We start from the raw sequence: 19,863 nt of genomic DNA on the forward strand, positions 1-19,863 counted from the left end.
TATGAAGGTTTCTCTCGTTTCTTCGGTGGCTTGATTCTGTTGTTGTATCAGTCTAGTTTACAACATCGTGTTCTTTAACGTTTCAATAAAACCCCCTGAAATTTGCTTTGGTCACAACCCGCTGCTCATTTATCGAACCGAAGCCGTCGATCTGTATCTGGAGGAGCTGGTGCAGGCTTATCTAGATCAAAGGGTTGAGTGGAGACCCTCTGAGCTCCACGCACCATACCTGAGATTCCTACCTGTCCAACGGGCTGTAATTGAACGATTTTACAGGTTTCATCGGCGGCAAATGTGAGAAGCAGCATTCATCCTGTGGCTGGCGCTCATAAATTCACTTTGCTGCGCGTCAAGGCGCAAAGATAGTCACTTCTGAGATCTTTCTTACATGCTGTCGATCAGCTTATCTCATTGGTTACTTTAAAAATGGCCCCTCCAAGTATTGATCATTCAAAGTGGTGTCAAACTCAGTCACGCGAGGAGGCCAGTGAAGGGTGACCAAAACACTCCCAAACACATCATCTTTCATGTCGTTCATTACTGCTACTGTACCTACTGCACTAGCTAGAAGCTAGCTGAGCTTCAACACACACGGGATTTCATTTTACAGCAACTACTACTGACTTAAAGCTCTTATGGGCTACAAACTGACACAGCAGGCCTGCTTTGGCCCCCGGGCCTCGAGCTTGACACGCCGGTTTCCACCAAAAATGTACATAGATAAAGTCATATTGAAAATGTGGAGGTGCCTTGGTAGCAGAAGAGCTGACCATTTAATACCGATAATAATTTGAAACGTGTCATCATGTACATCAAAATACTTTTTAGCTTTATGTCATTTTCCCTCAAATGTTGCTCAGGCAACAGCATTAACTCCAGACTCACATCATAAGGTTGAAAGAAATATATCAGCTATTCATTGATGTTCGACAGTCCACGGCAAAGTGTGGCCCGGGGGCCACAAGAGGCTCTCTGCCTGGATTTAGAGGTCTGTGGTTTCTAACAAAAAAACACAAATCATATATTTATATTTATATATATATATGCATTTTTCCCTTCCTCCACATAGATTTATGGGCACTAAACTGTATAGATGTTTTAATAATGCATGTCCTTATGACATTTTAGTCACTTTTTTCCTTCTTTTACCCTTGTTTTTATTTTATATTTTCCCATAACCAGACTGACCTTTATATTCAACAGTATAGTCTACTGGAAATTAAACTGCACTCCCTGATACACACTGCTCAGAATGGCTCTGAGGATGTGAAAGAAACGTTCATGGCAGACTAGAAACCGCACAAGATTTGGCAACAGGCGGTCAATACAGACTTCAAAGACTTGCAGCACAGCTAAATGTTTGAAAAGCTGAATTTGCTGGAGAGACACACTTTCGGCGACGCTCACAGGAAAGAAGGCCCGCAATCGCAACAAGCACTCGTCATGGCCGACAACCACCCACATCCTGGTGCGAACACACTTGAGGTAAAACTACACGCACGTATCACAGCGACACACACACATATTCCACTTCCACTAAACTACACAAATGCATGATGCTGGCTCTCCATTGAACTACACAAACACATTTATCATTGCGGCACTTGTAATGAACCACACGCACACATTACAGTGGCACACGAGTTAAAACACATATACTTATAGTGTACTGCACTCATACACTGTGTGGCTTTTAGAGTAAACTACACACACATATGTCATAGTGACACGGTGAATTACACACACACACAAATCATGTGGCACTGCCACTGAAACGGCACACATACTTTGGTGGCACTCACAATGAACAACACACACTTGAAGCAAACCACACACTGACAGTATATCATTGTGGTCCTCGCAGCACTTGTCCACTACACACACACACACACTGAAACAGAAGTACACACACACACTTGCCACTGACCTGCTGTGTGGTATGCTAACACAGGCAAATCCACTCACGCGCACACACACACACACATACGCTTTCCTCTCTCAATAATATCTAACCTCACAATTTATCTGAAGCTTGGAGCCGTCAAACTAGCACCAGTCAATAAAAAGGTTTTGAGTCCCGTCGTGACTCTTCCTTTGTTTGGCCGCTGTTTACCAGTCAACAATCTTTGCACCTGTGTAACTGTCAGTTTCATGATAATAACATTTTGACACGAGACACTTGCGAGGCTTGATGTGCGCCGAGCAGGGGGAGACGCACGAACATCATGTCCGGCTGCAGCTTATCGTCTCCATATCTTTATTCCAGCATGATTGTTGTCTGGTTAATGTGTAAAGGTGTAAACGCGGTCTGAATTGCTGCACTTATTGCTCACCTGGCGCCTCTCTGGGCCCTATCTGCACTTTTTATTGCACGGAAGGCGACGACGCGTCTGTCGGCAGCAAAGATGCGACGCCCGCTAGTGGTGGAAGACAAAGAGCAGCGTTGATCAGAGAACTGGACTGACTGGGAGGTGAAAGGCTCAAGTGTTGATGTGGAGATAAAAGATAAGACGGGTGGACTTTGATGCACCGGCTCAACCGGACTGGACACTTATTGCATCAAATATCTCATACACAGCTGTACCGTCAACAATATTGGTCAAAACAAAACTATTTTTAAATTGTTGCATTTTACGAAATTACATTGAACATAACTGGACGATTTATTTATAGTGTGCGTGTTAATATGTATTTCAAAATTGTAATTTTATGTATCGTTAATAGTTGCATTTCATTAACGCAAAATGACTAATAGCTTTACATAAAGCTTTATGATTTATTCATTCAATAATTTATTTACGTTACTGTAATGAAACCAAAAAAATATATTTCACGTAATTTTGAAAGCCAGGTGTGTTTCACGTCATTTTTAAAAATGTCTGCAGTCGATTTTGAGGGAGAAAACGAATTCAATATAAAACACCGACTTGACTCTATTCGTTCAAAAATCATTTCGTTATTAATTAGCATTTTTTTAAATGATAGAATTTAATGTTTATTTGGTACCTCATCCATTTCTGAACCGTTTAAGGTTTCTGTTTACATTTTACAACCCTTGTAAAATCCGCAAGTAAAATTTTAATGGAGTTTTCATGGAGGTTAAATGTGTACTTCATATTTTACATGCTGCTTTAGATGTTTTTGAATAGCTTTGGTGGACAAATATTGGTCAATGTTGACGCAATTGTGCATCAATACTATATTGTTTTTCGCCGCGTTTGCGCGACTTCTTGACGTGACTGATGTATTTCAAGTTATAAGTACATTCTCAAACGTTTGAATGGCAGTCTTCAATTACAACTGAAACAAAGACTAACTCAAATGTGGAAGTTCTTATCCGGTGCTGCGTCGCACCGAAGGCAACGGCGAACGTCGAGGAGTAAAACTTGGGAGAGGAATGTGGTGATATAACGGGTGTTTGGCTCCATCTAGCGACAGTCAGAGGTAACATACAAACATCGGTTCGTCCTTGCCACTCAACGTGTTGTCTTAGTTCACGCTTTTAGACCAATGAAATGCAGAGTTGCAGGTGTTCTTATTTGCAGAGGCTGAACGAGTTGATGAAGAAGGCTGGAGGGAAGGTGTTGAATTCGTGAACAGCCTTTGTTTTTATTTTATTTTATTTTATTTTATTTTATTTTATTTTATTTTATTTTATTTTATTTTATTTTATTTTATTTTATTTTATTTTATTCTGTCAGCTCTTTATTCCAAAACACTTTCCTAGTTGACCATGGAAATAAGTTAAAATTCTGATTCTGATTCTGATGCCGTCATTACCAACCCATTCACACCCTGGTGAGCAGGTGGACCTGCATCACTCCAGACACTCGGACAACATGAAGTCTTGCAGACCAAACCGCTCTCTACTTCTTTGTCATAAACCTCTAGATACCTCTTTCTACCACATCCTATACTGCCACCTACTCTTTCCCTTACCAGACGTGATGGCCATCAGCAACTGTATCTGTAACTGTATTCACAAGACAACCAATAAAATCTAAATGGTCCTTCAGTTGCAATTTCAGTGTCAATGTCCGGGCTTCGTCCTACTTTCAGGTGGGCTCTCTTTAAACTCTCTACAGAAAAATCCTTCAAGACAAACCGAGGCTGCAAGCAAACACTTCAATATGTCGGACAGGGACAGTGCAGTAGAAGGGTGTGTGTCAGCAGGGCATCACGCAACTGAGCCTCCTGGGGGGAAGTCTTTTCCAAGATGGCAGAGAGAAGCGAGTCTGACAGAGGGCAGGACTTTCGTGCCAAGAGGAGTGATGGTCATTTTATGGCAGAATGATGGATCCCATCTTGAAACTATCCCTGGGGGACGACAAAATAGACACTGTGATTTCAGAAACAGCCGCCAAGAGGGTCTCCCAAGGAAACTTTTCACTCACTGGTGTGGTCTTGCATTTGAGGGCCGTCGAATCCCAACCAATCCAGGCGTGTAGTCAAGTTCATGTGGTCAGTCTTCGATCTGAGGAGGTGGTTGTAAGTGAGGGAAAAAAAAGTTGATAGGGATAAAAATCTACAAACAAGACCTGAATGAAAATGTTATACATTGACAGTTCTCCATAGAATTGTGTTTTGGAATTGAACAGAGCAACAATTTATGTTCACAAGAAGGAACAGTGCGATTTGTCTCTCCAAACGTTGGTTACAGACCAACATTCCTGACAAATTGTCGTCGCTGAAGGATCAAGTCTCATTAAGTGATTATCTCTAATCCGTCTTTGATCACAGTAACACCGCTCAGACGGCCTGACAACAAACTTTTATAGGTGGAGCGGTGAAGACACCTGGTGGCCAAGCAGCCAGCATCTCGCATCCATAGTGTGTAGGAGGCAGGCAGGGAAGGACAGAGCGGAGGAGAAGGTTCAAGACGGTGGTCGCCACTGAGCCGCGCTGTTAACAGTTAGTAAAGTCATTTATTGAAGCCATGGAGGTATGGTTCATCTCTCTGTTTATGTTCTAAATAACTTCAAAAGCGATGGACTGTGGGTGGGCAAAATGGACAAAAAAAGTTATTGTGATAAATGTTGTAATTTTGCCGATAAGAATAATTATCTCGACAAATACATTTTCATTCTATTCCATGTGTCGGACATTACAGTCTCTCATGAAACTGTTGTGTGATGAAACTTATTAGTGACGTTTGTCTCCAACATTATTTGTTTGTGTTTATATATAATAGTTAACTAAGATGAGATGAGATGACAAATTCCGTTTCATGTTCCTGGTCGAACCCAGACGCGTCTGACAAACTACTCTGCCAGATTTATTTTAGGGGTTAAATTGAGCCGTCTGTATCTCATGTCTCTTAACAGTTGACTTGAACTATGGACCAGTCTGGACACATGTCCTAGATGCTATTGAAGAAATATTAGAAATCATGTGAATAAATCATCATTTAGTCATGTATTCTATCCTCCAAATCATTATACAAACTGTCAGTCCTTTGTCTTGTGTGATGAAAAATCTTTTCACAATTCTCTCTCCTAAAGTGGTTGTTTTTCATTGCCAGAATTTGTTGATGGTCCCTAGTGAACCACGTGTTTATCGAGTTTATGGTGAGATGCAGAATTGTCATTGTGGACATTGTGTTTGGCGGTATATTGTGTAGCATAAGTTATCGCCCATCCCTACTATGGGACAGATTTGGATGAATATTTCAGGAAAGGTGCGAAATGGAACAGGGAACAAATAATTTAATTTTGGGAGGGATCCAGCTCACCGTCTGGATACAGGAGTTTTTAATTTACCTGAGTCAACTACATGTACGTGCAGGTGTGAGCTCAAGACATTTTACACACACTGAAACTCACGCAGTCAGGGCACTCACAACCCACCTCTGCCCTTGCCCCTCTTATTCTTCTTCTCAGTTCTGTGTCACCAACACCGACAGAATGCTACACAAGTTGATATGGCTTCCACTATTAACCAGCTGACCTGTACATTTCACATCCAACTGAAGCTTTGCAACTCATCAGCTGCATTCCGGGGATGTGTTTCAACACAGACTGTAATTTCAGAGATGGGACATTAAAAAGAACAAGAAAGGTGCGCCAACACAGGTGTCAATCTGAGGTTGGATCCTTTAGTCTCACACACGCAGCGTAAACATCATCTGACGGAGCCATTCCGTAATTAGGACGTGTGAAACTTGAAAATGTTTGCATCCTCCAAGCGTCGCTCTCTCACGGGCATGTGAAGCATCAAAACAGAGCCCCAAGCGCCCGAGGAAGGTTAAGCAGCTGGGATGAATCATATTCTCTTTTGTACTGGGTTACCATTGTTGGCACCGTCTCTAGCTGCAAGCCTCTGCCACCCAAGACCTGTCGCCCATCGCCCTTGCATCTGTTTTGGTTGGAAGGAAAGTGTGAATCCTGCTCATGAGAATCAGGTGTTTGTATCTGGATTCAAATCTGGCAAGATTGCTTTAACGTTTGATGTTTTCATTCCAAAACATTAGCGACAATTGAAAAAGAAAGGTGGTGCATTCCTGTACCGAGAGGTTAGGGGTGGTAAAAAGCATATACATATTGAAAACTGCAGTGAATCTTATTGCCACTGATATTTTTGATGTTTGCACGGCCATCTACATCACTTCCAAAGTCCCTCCGCCCCTCCTGAAGAATGACCAGGAAGCAGAGCAGTAGTGATGCCAGCCAAGGTGTAAGGGAGAAAGGCAAGTTTAGTTTGGTTCTTTGACCACGGCTACAGGTATTTGCAGTTACTGGGCATGTTTGCACGACAATTCAGAAAACCATTAGTCCAGGTGCAGTAGTCCAGCTAAGTTTGCACTTTTAAAATGCATGTTAACACCTTAGTCTGACTAGTGGAGAGAAATTTGAATTTCACAACCCGGATAATGCGGTCGGATGAGAGGACTGGCCGCTGTGTGGCTGCGAGAGCTTCAGCTCCACAGCGGAAGTTAACACTCTGTCACCAGTGGAATATGTTGAGCCTCATGTGAAGCATTTACACAGTGACGAAGCTGGCATCGTCGCTTAAAGTTCTCACTCTGGAGCACGCTTGCAAGAGTTGGTGGATTCAAGCAGCACCAACGCTGTCGTGGTCTGAACAGACGCTGCATTGGACCCTGAACTACTCACTATTCAGCGACAACCTGCTTTTGGAAAACTGTTTACAACAAGATGTGTATTGAACACACAAACAAACAGCAAAGTATATTACAGTAGATGTACTTAATTTGTAGTTACATTAACATGCAATGTAACATTAGCTGCATTCTTACAGTAGATACAGCATGTGAAGCGTTTGATAAACGTGAACATAAATATCCTGTTTGCCTGCAGTTTACAGCGCATACACGCTTGTTTGGACGTTTGATATAAACTTTGCCGTTAAACAGTTTTGTTTGGGTGTATGACGTTCCCATCTCCTCCTCAGCTACTAAGAGTGCTTTTTCACACCGTGACCTTCATTTGAATCAAGAGAGAACACGTTCTGTTATTTTCACGGCACACGTGTGACACAGCACAGCGAACAAGAACACTTGACGCATTGTTTAGTCTTGTAATTATGTACTTGTGATTTAAAATGCTCTTGTAGCCTCACTTCCTTGTCATGAGCATTCTTTCTGAGTGAGTCTTCCATGGTCGCCATGATGTTGCTGGTAGTGTGTTGTGTTGAGCATGGCATCTGGTATGTTGGGTCGTTGTTGGCGTGAGGAAAGTGTTATTGGCTACTGTCGTGTGGATAAAATCTTCCTTTAAGTTACATTTAGAACAGATATAAAAGTGCAATTCATTTGTAATTAATCGTGATAAAAGACCTATATGATGACATATGGTTTTATATTGAGATAGATGTTGACAAAGATGCTAAATGTTTTCTAAAAAAAATAAAAATAATTATTAATTATCATAAAAAATCATACACATATACACATACTCATATATATCTGAAGTGAAATATATCACAGATTTTACCAAATAAATAATGAAAGCATAATAAATGTAAAACCAGTAAGTCCAAGATTTCAGTACAATTTTACTATAAAAACAATTTAAAGTAATTTCATTACATGTTATCTTGATCTATCGACACGAGTGTTCCTAGCGTGCTTTTGTAATATTGCACTGCCACCTAGTGGTCTCTATGTTTCACTACAACTAACCAGAACACCTTTTGAAACACAAAATCCATATAACAGATGGATGCGTGGGCCCACTTTAAGATCCGAACTGAATAAGGTGCAGCAGCACCGCAGAGGTCCGTGTGTTTTACAGTGTCAGAGAAGGCAATGACAGTAAGACGAGGTGATACTGATACTTGAAGGTGGAGGGCTGTTTTCTGGAAGAAGCCCAGGAGGTGTTAAGGTGTGACGTAAAGTATCTCTTCCGAGGATAAGATTACACTTCTCAAAGACATTCACGTCAATCACTGAAATTCTCCATTGCCGCTGCAGAGGAGGCCGTCATGATCTGCTGCCCTCCAGCTGTGGGGGTTTTGTTGTGACTTGCTCAAGGACATGAGAGGCAAAAGAGTCACTTGTTCTATCAGTTGTTCACATGCATCTTCAGCGCGGAACAGAATGTTGGTAGATGTCAAACCTCCCTCGCAGCTGTGCTACATCGGTTCGTTCACGAATGGAATTTTGAGATGCGTTCACAAGCTTACATTACTTTACAGTCAGGAAGAGTGGAAGGATTAGAGGTGGGGGCCACAGGGTACGTTAATATGATGTTAACTTGCACATTCAGTCCACTGACATTTTATATACTTTTATTTTTTATTTATTTATACAGAACATGACCAACTTACTGCTCAACTTTAATCAGGCGCATCAGTTTACTTTCCCTGACAGAGTACCAAACCGTTCCCAACTCAACCGAAAGGTATAATTTGTCCTGGTGACCTCGCCCAGTTTGACATGACCATGAAACCATAGTTGTGTAGAAATGTTGACCTGCCAGTCAGGACTTTGCCTCTTGGTTCAGCTTCTTCTTCACCGATGCAAACCAACAATATCTTTATGACCAAAGACACTGCACCTCTCTACCCGTCAATCTTGTATTTGAACCTTCCCTCACTCAAGAGCAAGGATTGGGTTTTGAGATGGTCTTCTTTGGCAGTGATTCTCAAGCATGGTTGGACCACAAGCGCCTCCTGGAGGGCCGTTTGACACCTTTGGGCTGTGAGGGCCGTGAGACGCTCAGTTTTAACACATTAGCCACATATGGTGGCAGTTGTGTGTCACTGAATCGACTCGACAGCTGCAAATCTGGGATAGTTACCAACTATGGAGGAGTTCTTGAAGAGAAAAAGTGATGGTGGCCCCAACAGTAAAAACTGTTCATGAACCGCCTGTTTTGAAAATTAATTACATTACTTTCATTTAATTATACCTTCTTTAGAGTTTTAATAAAACACATTATTTTTATGTCAGGATATTTAGACAAGGTTTTATTATAATTATTTTATCCAGAATTGAATTCTGTTTTTCAAATTTTCTCAACAGTTTGCACCATTCTATTTCTTTTTTCTTTAGTAAATTTGATGAATATGACTTGCACCTGGTTCTGCTGCTGGTTGGACTTTTCAATGGCAAATATCTTTGCGATGATCACAGGTTTCGTGTCATTTCACAAGGGTTTGGTTTGTTAAATGTGAGTCGATTAAATATGATTATTGATCACAGATGAAAAGGGCAGGTGCATTTCCATACATATAGGAACCATAAATGGTATCACCCTGCTGTAAGAGACCCATGTCTGGGACCTTGCTGTTAAAGCATGAGATACGGCATGTGGCTCTTGGATGGTTGGGTTCATGTTAGCTAGCAGCAGGTGGCAGTAAGGAGGTACAACAAAAACCTGTGACCACAGAGGAGATTAGAAATTAAAGCAGGGAATCTCTATATTGTTCTAAAATCCAAATGGATTTACAGAACATAAAAGTCACTCCCACTTCCCAAATACCACTGATCCTGATAGTTCAATTGAAATCCGCTTCTACGTGTTGGAGTCACGCTCTGTGATAAAGGTGATAAAAGGCTGTGACTTCAGCAGCAGTGACATCATAAAACTCTCTCTCTCAAACAAAGGAAATATGAACGATAAAAGCTACGACTGAGGGTGCGCACCGAGGGCAGAGTAACCAAAGAGGCGAAGGCTCAAAACAAAAGACCAGCGATGAAGGAGAAAGCCGTTCTGATGGTGGAGAACGCTGCTCTGACAGATCAGCTCAAACACTGGCAGTGGCAGCGGCAGCAGGCCGAGACCAGACTGGCAGAGGTGAGGAGAGAACTACACCAACTCAACCATGAGCTGGACGAAGCTGATGAAGCACTGAGGCAGTGCAAGAATGAGTCAGCACAGACAATAGAAGAACTACAGGCTCAGTTGGACCATGTGGTGCTGCAGTTCCAGCAGGACATGGAGAATCAGGCCGAGGCGCACGAGGAGAAGCGCCAGCTTCTTCGCCATGAGATTGAGGATCTTCAGGCTCAGATGCGAGCTCAAGAAGTCCTCGAGGTGGAAACAGCCAAGAAGACCCAGGAACTGGAGCAGGAACTTGGACAATGGAAGACCATGAAAGTTTATCATAAGGAAGTACAGGCCCACCAGATGCTCACAGCAGCTTTTAAAAAATCAGGGGGAGAAAAGAGAGTGAAGGAGCTGCAGAAAAAGAAGAGAGCGGCGACTTTGGACGCCAAGCTTGAGCGTGGAAAAAGATGCCCTTTGGTGAACAAGTGTGGCGGTGACATCGCTAAGTTTATATTAAGAGTGTGATGTTGGCCCAAGATAGAAAACATTTTTAATTAAACCAACCAAAGCAGCATAAATAAATGGACCTTTGACTTTCATGTCGATTTGCTGTTCACTCTTAACACGTTTTTAAGTATTAAATCCAGCATCAATTCCAATTAATAGTCTTTCATATCAGATATGTGTCACAAAATCCTATTCTTAGCTTTCCTCTGTTTTGCTGCGGCTTAAGTGTCTAACTTCCACACAAACTAAGGGAGAGTTGCTTTTAAGAAAAAGCCCTGTGTGAAACAGCATGGGATCATCCTGACTAGCAAAGTTAATTCCTACTTCTTTGCGAGGGCTGCCAGAGTTTTTGCCCAGCATACATGTACCTGAGTTTTTCCAAGCCCAAAAGTGGATTTCCAGATGTGAACACAAACCAGGCAACATGTGTGGTACATGTCGTGTGAGGAATCCTATATTGTTTGCACATGCAGACCCCACATCCCCGCTCCTCCCTCCTTGTCTTACATTAAATGGCTTCTTTACATGCATCTCACTCATTCATGATTCTTAAATGGCGGGTCCAGCCTGGCCGCGGAATTCCTCCTTCCCCGAGACGATGTTTAATCTTCGGCATCATCTGGAAGTCTAAATGAGCTGCGGGGAAGAGGAGAAGACAGCCGACTCTCCCCTCCGAGGCCTAATGGCTTCCAACATCAGCGGCACTTCATACTCGACGACCGCCGGCAGATTAGAAGGCGCGCTCGCCGCAAACACCAGCAGACGCACGCAGCAGTCAGGCATTATGCATGTTCGCGAAAGGCAGCGCAGTAACAGGCGCATAAATACAAACACATTCACCAGAGGGGATTCTGATGAATAATCCAGCCAGACACACTTTTGTGGCTGGTGCAGTTGAAAATTGAGGCCACATTTCATTTCCTAAAACACCTTCTTCACACAAATCCATCAAAAGTTGAGGGTGTCGGATGAGTGCACGTCCATTTATAGTTCTCCCACAACTTAACTGAAACAATGTCATACATGAAAGGATTGACATACATGGCCACTAATAGCGCACGTTCAGGACACATGCCTTTTAAACAGCCATAGTAAGCAATGCAGTGCCACAGCTGGGTATTTTTAAACTGAGCCTCATGATCCAACCCATTTGAAGTTTCAATTAGCTTTTGTATAGAGACAACAAGGTCTCAACCAGTGATGCCAGTAACACCTTACTATTATATCAATGAGTAATCTAACGTGTTACTATTTCAAACAAAGTAATCAAATAAAAGTCACTTATCCAAGTCACCGTGCGTTACTATTGTTGCCATGGTCAGGAAGCGCAATATTACCATTCGATTTCTACTACAGCGTCTTTGGGCACGACGTCATGGGCGGGACACGCCAGTCAACTGACTTGCTGACAGCTCACATGTCAAGCTGCTGGCTACACGGCAGTAAATAACAGAGGTGAGAGGAGAGAGAGGCACGTTTCTAGCTGAAAATACAGTCACTACTTTGAACTAGTGTCATGACAGAATGAACCCTACAGGGTCCACCAAGGCGCAGAAATCACCGGTTAAAGAGAGCAAAATGAAGTATCCTCGCACATGTGTCAAAAATGCAGACTCAAAAAACTATGCACCGTTTTTTTTTTTAATCCTCCTGTTAGATCAAGTTACACGATATTTATGATAGATTTTTGGACATTTATAGATTATTTTTTCTTTGGTGCAGGAAGTAACGGTAGTGATACACTGATGTTGCATTTTCTCGGAGCGTAGAGGCGAGTAACAGCAGCCAGTTTAGTGCAACTACTGCCTCCAGGAGGCCAACAGGAGATGTGACACACTCAGACTTACTAAAATTTTTGCCTTGTAGCTAAAAAAAGTCAAAAAAGTAAAATAGTAATAAAAATAATGGGGCATTCCCTACATTTTATTATATGAATGGCAATATATCACTTTGTTTTGTTTTTCATACTTGTTTCTTTTTGTGTGTGATTTTCGCTCCAATGGGTTAGAGTGTGTCAAAGTAAAACATTGACTGTACATTCAAATAACTGAGATTGTGCTAAAAAATGACCCCAAACATGGAAAAACACTGGACCCCCCAAGAATTCCAACCTCAAAGTTGACATACAAGATATTGTTTAGGCAATGAGAGCTGTAGTCGACTGTCAGATTGACAAGTAATTTGTAATCTAACTTAGTTACTTTTAAATTCAAGTAATCAGTAAAGTAACTAAGTTACTTTTTGAGGGAGTAATCGGTAATCAGTAGTCGAATTACTTTTTCAAAGTAACTGTGGCAACACTGGTCTCAGCTGAACCAAACCACACCTCAAGTCTTTCTTGGACAACCACCAAGACCAAATATCATTGATAACTACGTCTCAAGACCTGCATGACCACTTCGCCCGACAGCACCTTCTGCAAGAGACAAGCCACAGCAGAGGTCTAACCCTAAACTCACACCAAAACTGGTTTGTAATGCTGTTTGCCATTGTGCTTTCTGTTCTGTTCTGCAAATTCAATTAATGGAAGTTCATCCGTTGATCCACACAGAGTCACTGCAGCATTTTTTGGTTCTGTGCTGCCAGACCACATTTAGGATTGAGTAGAGGACAGTTGAGATAGATGTGAGAGGACAACACACCCTCACTCCCATGGCTGAATATATGGACGTTGGGAAAGATGCCTTCAGTGTTGACGCATTAGGTTTTCAATACATGTCCCACCGTCTGACGCATTAGGTTTTCAATACATGTCCCACCGTCTGACGCCATGGGCAGTAAGTCACGTAAAAGAAAGACAGCGATTGGTGCTAGCTCAGCCGTAGAATTGTGCACCTTTATGAATATGCCAACATGTCAATTGCTATTTAAATCCCCTCAAACAGCCATGTGTTTCGGTGACAGTGACTTAGTAAGGGGTTATTTATAGCAACTGACACCCAATGTATTCCAGGGAGTAGAACTTCCGAACAGCTTCCCCCAGGAATGAAAATGTTTCTTTCACGTTTTACATCAATGTATCACACCCAGGGAGTGAGGATGGGTTGAAGAGGATCATTCATGCAGGAAGTCAGTGGATAAAAGTAAAGATCATCTGGTGAAGTTTCAAAATAAAGCACTATTTGTAGAATTTAAATCACATTCAACAATGAATCATTACTGTGATATCTGATTTCACTTGTGTTCAATAACCATACAAACAAAACCTTGTGAAATGACGTGAAACCATGTGATCGGCGCCAAGATATTTCTCATGGAAAAGCCCAACCAACAGAAGAAGCAGGTGCAAGTCATGTTCATCAAATTTACTAAAGAAAAAGAAGAAAAAAATACCCTTGATGCAAACTGTTGAGAAAATTGGAAAAACTGTACATCATGAATGAAATTCTGAATAAAATAAAATGTCTAAATAAAATGTTATCTTTTTCAGAAATAAACTCTAAAGAAGATAAGTATAGTGTAAATGAAAGTATTGCCATAAAATGTTGTAATTCATTTTAAAAACAGTTGAACAATTGTTACTGTTGAGGGCGCCATCGCTTTCTTTATCATTTTTTTCTCTTCAAGAACTTCTTGATAGTTGGTAACTATCACAACTTTGCAGCTGTCAAGCCAATTCCATGACTCACCACTGTCACCATATGTGGCAAGTGTATTAAAACTGAGCATGACATGGCCCAGCGATGTAAAACAAAAAACTACTATCAGTCCTCTAGGGGGCGCTCACGGCCCAACCACGGGCTTCAGCCCAATGGTTAAGAATCACTGCTCTACGTGATATATGGCTATACACTACATGTCCACTAGTAAATGTCAAGGATTTCCCTTATGTCTCAAAAATGTGTGAGGACACAAAACATTTTTAACACATTTTGAACACGCAAAACAGGGTCAAACATCGAGACAGCACCCTGCCTCGAGGCCGGGGCACAGCTTCCAGCAACACAAATGCAGCAGCGGAACTTGCCTGGATTACACATGGGAGGAAACAGAGCATTGAGGTCAGTATGCCTACAGTACAATGTTGAAAATAAAAATGAAAAACATTAAAAACATTCAGCAACATGAAGAAGTGCGTCTGAATTGTCAAGAAACTTTTTCTGGGACATTGGTCGCTTTAAATGTGCTCATGATCTCGCAGTGATGCAGTTTTCACATTTTATTTTGTATTCATTTATTTTATTTTATTCATTATTACACAACTTGCAAGATCTTGCTGTCAATAAAGCTGACATATTCGAAGAACACGTCAAACCTCTATTCAGTTCTGTCGTCATGTGCTACAGTGTGTCTGAGTGGCAAACGTAGGATGGGGTTCGGTTCACTTTCACGCAATGAACTTGACTGAGTGAAAGAACAGCATTTTATTCATCATTTCAAACCCCCCTACATGAGTTATGAACTCGAGCCCAACTGACTGTGGCCCATGCGCAATTTGAATTCAGTAAAGAAGCAGTCAGTGACTGTGACATTGAAGCATTATTGTGAATAATGAACTTGATAAACAACTCAGGACACACAAATCTGATCGCTATCAGTCAGTATAAAAACCTCCAACAGAGGGCGCCCAGTTTATCATTAAATACCAGATCAGAGCACTTAGTCCAACATGAATGAATCAGGTGTTTCTTCCTGCTGGACTGCAGTCTAGCGTGGGCATCTTCTCATCCTGGACATACCCAAGTCCACTACCTAATCCATAATTCTGCCTGTGAACCCTTCAAAGCTGAAAGGACTGTGACCCATCTGAGGTGAGACTTGATGCCCTGCAGACCCCCAGGGAAGAGAACTCCCCCAGTGGCTGCGTGAATGTGGACCAGACCACACTGCCGGCTCCCATGTTCATTACCTTCAGCCTCGTAGGTGGTTTCATGTTCACATCTGCCCATGTTTGTTTCTGACCGCAGGCGGCAAAAATGTGGACACATTGCACTTTATTATGATTATATTAGGATTTATTATTTACTGTTTGTTCACATGTAGTATGGATAATTCAATCATGAAAATGTAATCATATATCTTGTATTTCATTCTGATCATCTCCACAGGTGAGCAGAATATTATTCACTCTTCAGTATTTCAGTTCAACAATGTTTTGAAGTTTAGTTTCCATTTTTTAATCATCACGGCTCAAGTGCGATTAAGTTAAAATAACAGTGCAGTTATTTTTTATCTGATAATTATTCTATTTTGTAGTTCTTTTTTATTTCCTGAACATAAGTGAAGAATCTTGAAGAGACCATCTGAATCCCACTAGTTGTTGCTTAAAGTGGTTATCCAATCACTGCGCGTTTGCTGGTTCCCAAGTGAAACCTGGAGTACCCTGAGGAAACTCAGCATGTCCCGGTAGAAACCAAAATGAATGACGTTGGACTTGCAGCTCTAAAAAGTCCAACTGATCGTGATCCAACTGATCACATTAGAATTCGTATAATTGTGCAACGATTTGTTGTGCGAAGTTTTGTTTTGTTGCTGTCGGCCAAAGGAAATAATCCGCGAACTGAAATGCCAATAAAATACACTAGATGGCGGCAGAGGACGTGATATTGAGGGCATCTGCCCTAAACTCTCTGGTAAGCAATAACGGCGATAATAATGTGAATAACAGCATTTACAACTTCAACATGATACTTAGTAGGCCCTGTATGTATATGAAGTAGCAGGAGGTGGTGGATTGAGGATGTTTTTGTGTATATGAGCGTGTCAGGAGTGAAGGAGGGGGTGATCAGGAGGAATGTGGCTCTCTCCGTGTGTGATGTGATTGTTAGCAGGAACGTGTCAGAGCCCACGGCCGGCGGCTGCAGCAGCAGCAGCAGCAGCAACACACCGCTGCCTTGGTCATAAAAGTGACCATGAGAGGGGCTCGGCCATGTGATCAATTGAAACTGGAGACACACTTCAGGACAATTGTTCATTAAAAAAAAATGGAATATGGATAAAACTATGAATAACTAAAAATTCTTATAATATTAAGCCGACCATGTCGCAAGATCTGGTTTACCTTGTGTTGATATAAGAACTGTGCGTATTGTCTTTTCAAAAATAAGAGTTGGCTGGCAAATTAAACGCTCAACAAAACAGTTAACTTCCTTATCAATTTAAGCAAATATTGGTCTTTGCGGTATTTATCAAATAAAGTATCTGATATTTGCATTGGCGTTTTGCCCGTGTGCGTATATATATATATATATATATATATATATATATATATATATATATATATATATATATATATATATATATATATATATATATATATATGAGATGAGATTTAAAGTCAATGTTGTTGTTGTTGGTTTATAAAAGACATTTCACTGCCATTCATGCCAGTTGTCTTTAAGGCAACAAGATGTTTAAAAAACAGTTGTTTTTTAACTGAATGTTTAGATGCGCGCCTCTTCTCCGGTCCCAGCTGGAAAACCCAGATCAAACTCCGTCTCTTCCGCTCTCCATCCTGAGAGCTGAGTGAAAAAACCCACAGCTGGTTTCTGGGTGTCTGAATGCCGTCGGTGATCCGAGGGTGAGCGCCTGGACTGGACGGGGCTGGTGGTTTCGCCATTAGCAGCGTGTTCACCTGCTGTCCAACAACTGGAGCTGTGACATCTGACCGCACGCTGGCCAGGCCTGGACGGCCCAGAGGTGAAGCCACTCTTGACAGGGAACTGACTTTGTGTTTGAGCTGAAATTCAAACTGATGATTTGATTTTTAATGCTTTGCTTGAAATGTTAATTCATTCGTGCGCGTGCACGCGCGCACGCTCAAAACCTAACATGACTTGTCAATCCGTTTGTGTGAACAACAGCGCGAAAACGTTCCGATTTTGAGTTTATATTCAGATTTGTAAATCAGTAATTTACTTTCATAAGAATGACTGTACTGATGCAGTTTAAACGCCACGGTTGTAATACAATCTCACGGCAGAACACGCACATTCAGAATGTAAAACGACAATGGCAACCAACTTATGTTTCGAAATTTTTTTTTTTTTTTTTAAATATATAATTTTTTTTTATATTCAATCAGACATCACGGTATTGTGTGTTACTAATTTTAGCATCGACGAATGAAATATCAGTAAAGTACTATATCAGTTTGTCAACGGTTTGGGCCAGATTTTAAGTTAATGAAAGATGAAATAAAAAAATGAAAGTCTTTAAAATCATAGACATCGGATCATATATATATATATATATATATATATATATATGATCCGACAAAAACGTCGTTGTTACTGCTCATATCATAAAGGTGGAGCGTTAATGTTTATGTCACACAAAAACGCTCTTCGGGCTTCAAAGAAACTGCTTTTAAAGTTCGTTTGTTATAGTCCAAAACGAAACAACAGGCAACGGAAAGCGTCCATCAAGTTTAAGAAAATAAAGCGCTTTCACAGGACATTCAGAGGTGCCGTTTGTGACCACGTGGTTGCAAATGTCTTTTAATTGACTGAAGCGCAGCAGCCGTACAGATGAGTCTGTATTTCAAATCGAACCAGGAGCCACCGAGCCTTGGAAAAACAAACTACTCGATCAGTAGTCGTCCAGTCATTGATTGAATAGTTTCTTCAGACCATGACTTTACAGTCGTGTTCGACAAACACTGCGCGGCACTGCGCCTCAATTAGCACGTGCTGAGGGTTCGGGACTTCTGAGATCAATTCTAAATAATAAAGGTTTCTTTTGGTCGGTCCGAGTGCGACGCGGTGGAAACTCCTGCGTGTGTGTGTGTGAGCGTGAATGTGTGTCACTGCGCAACAACAGCAAGACAGATGGACAGGTTTGCTCAAGTATGTGTCACCTCTTTGTCCAGTGCATGGTTTTATCGTATGGCATATGATTATCGTTGTTTTTGTTTGCTCCATTCAAACCGAATCAACGACTGTTAGGAGACACAAAACCCTAAACTTGATTCGTAACGAGCGGAGGCAACGACCACGCAGCCACTTTTCCCTCCTTTTGAAGAATATTTTTACTTCATTCTAAAAACAGTGGTGGTGAAGACTGCATAAAAACAGTTCATAATCAGATCAAGATTTTTGGTTGTGTTTTATGATGTGGAATACCTGACTAAATGCTGGGAGGTAACTCTAGTTAGCCATGAAATATGCATTTTGTCGTCATAAAAAAAGTTTTAAAGAAGTCAAGTGAGATTGGAAACTGCATATCACCTGAAGAAGAGCCTTTTGCAGTTTGACTGCACTGGTGTGTGCTCCTCTTGCACGGCAGCCTTTCACTTTGAAATGCTTTAATGAGTAAAAATGCATTTGAAACGTGTTTGAGCAAAAATGGTCTGCAATGGCTCAAATTCAGATGAAAGACATCGGCTTTATAGTGGACCATCACAGGTGTTGGGTACCTCATCAGCCATAGCCCTTACGAGTCAAATCCATGGGTCCTTAGTACAGAAAATGAATTAAAATACAGACATTAATATTAAAAAACCAACTTCAGTAATAATACTGTCTATCTGTTCTGTTGTTGCAGTCATTTCCCACCACCTTGCAAAGATATCAGACTTGAGCGGGAGTTCCACAATATACAGTTCTAGCAGGTGACTTGAAGGAAAGCCTTCTCATCATCATCGACCTTGACCTTCAACTTATGCAACACACAAGTCCAGCAAAACTAAATTGTTAACATCCAACTAAAATCTGTTTCATTGTCTGTTGCACTCTGACCAACCTCACCACGTCTGTGAGACATGTCCAGTCCTGAAGGTGAACACTTTACGCATTTATGGACTTTTTAAAAAGGTGAATCAGTTTCTAATGTGAATCAATAAACCAACGATTATCATGATGCCCTCTTATTTAATGTTCTTCACTTTTCACAACTCATTCTCATACAAGCAAGTGGAATCAAACCAACTGACTGTAGTTTCTAAACACACTAACTGTCATAAAATAGGTTCTGTCCGAACCTAATTGGAATTGAAATAACGAATTACACTTGCATGCTAAAAGTGGAATCCCTACATTCATATTCTGTTTTGTATAACTGAGCACTTCTACTGAGTTTAAAGAGTGAATTTCCTATTTACGAGTCGATTTTGGTTATTTCAAATTTAAATGATCAGACTGCAAGACTAACGTAATAGACTTCATAGCAACCCGTTTACATTCCT

The 19,863-nt window shown here is 41.2% G+C and overlaps 1 protein-coding gene across 1 annotated transcript; it reads left to right on the forward strand.

Annotated features, from left to right (window-relative positions):
* The first annotated feature begins 10,123 nt into the window (after positions 1-10,123).
* On the forward strand, positions 10,124-11,198 carry LOC128752435 (involucrin-like). Its single transcript, XM_053853637.1, has one exon. The coding sequence runs from the start codon at positions 10,158-10,160 to the stop codon at positions 10,755-10,757; it is 600 nt and encodes a 199-aa protein (XP_053709612.1). The 5' UTR covers positions 10,124-10,157; the 3' UTR covers positions 10,758-11,198.
* Positions 11,199-19,863: the final 8,665 nt, after the last annotated feature.

The sequence above is a fragment of the Synchiropus splendidus genome, chromosome 1 (genome assembly GCF_027744825.2).
Source record: "Synchiropus splendidus isolate RoL2022-P1 chromosome 1, RoL_Sspl_1.0, whole genome shotgun sequence".
Taxonomy (NCBI): Eukaryota; Metazoa; Chordata; class Actinopteri; order Syngnathiformes; family Callionymidae; genus Synchiropus; species Synchiropus splendidus.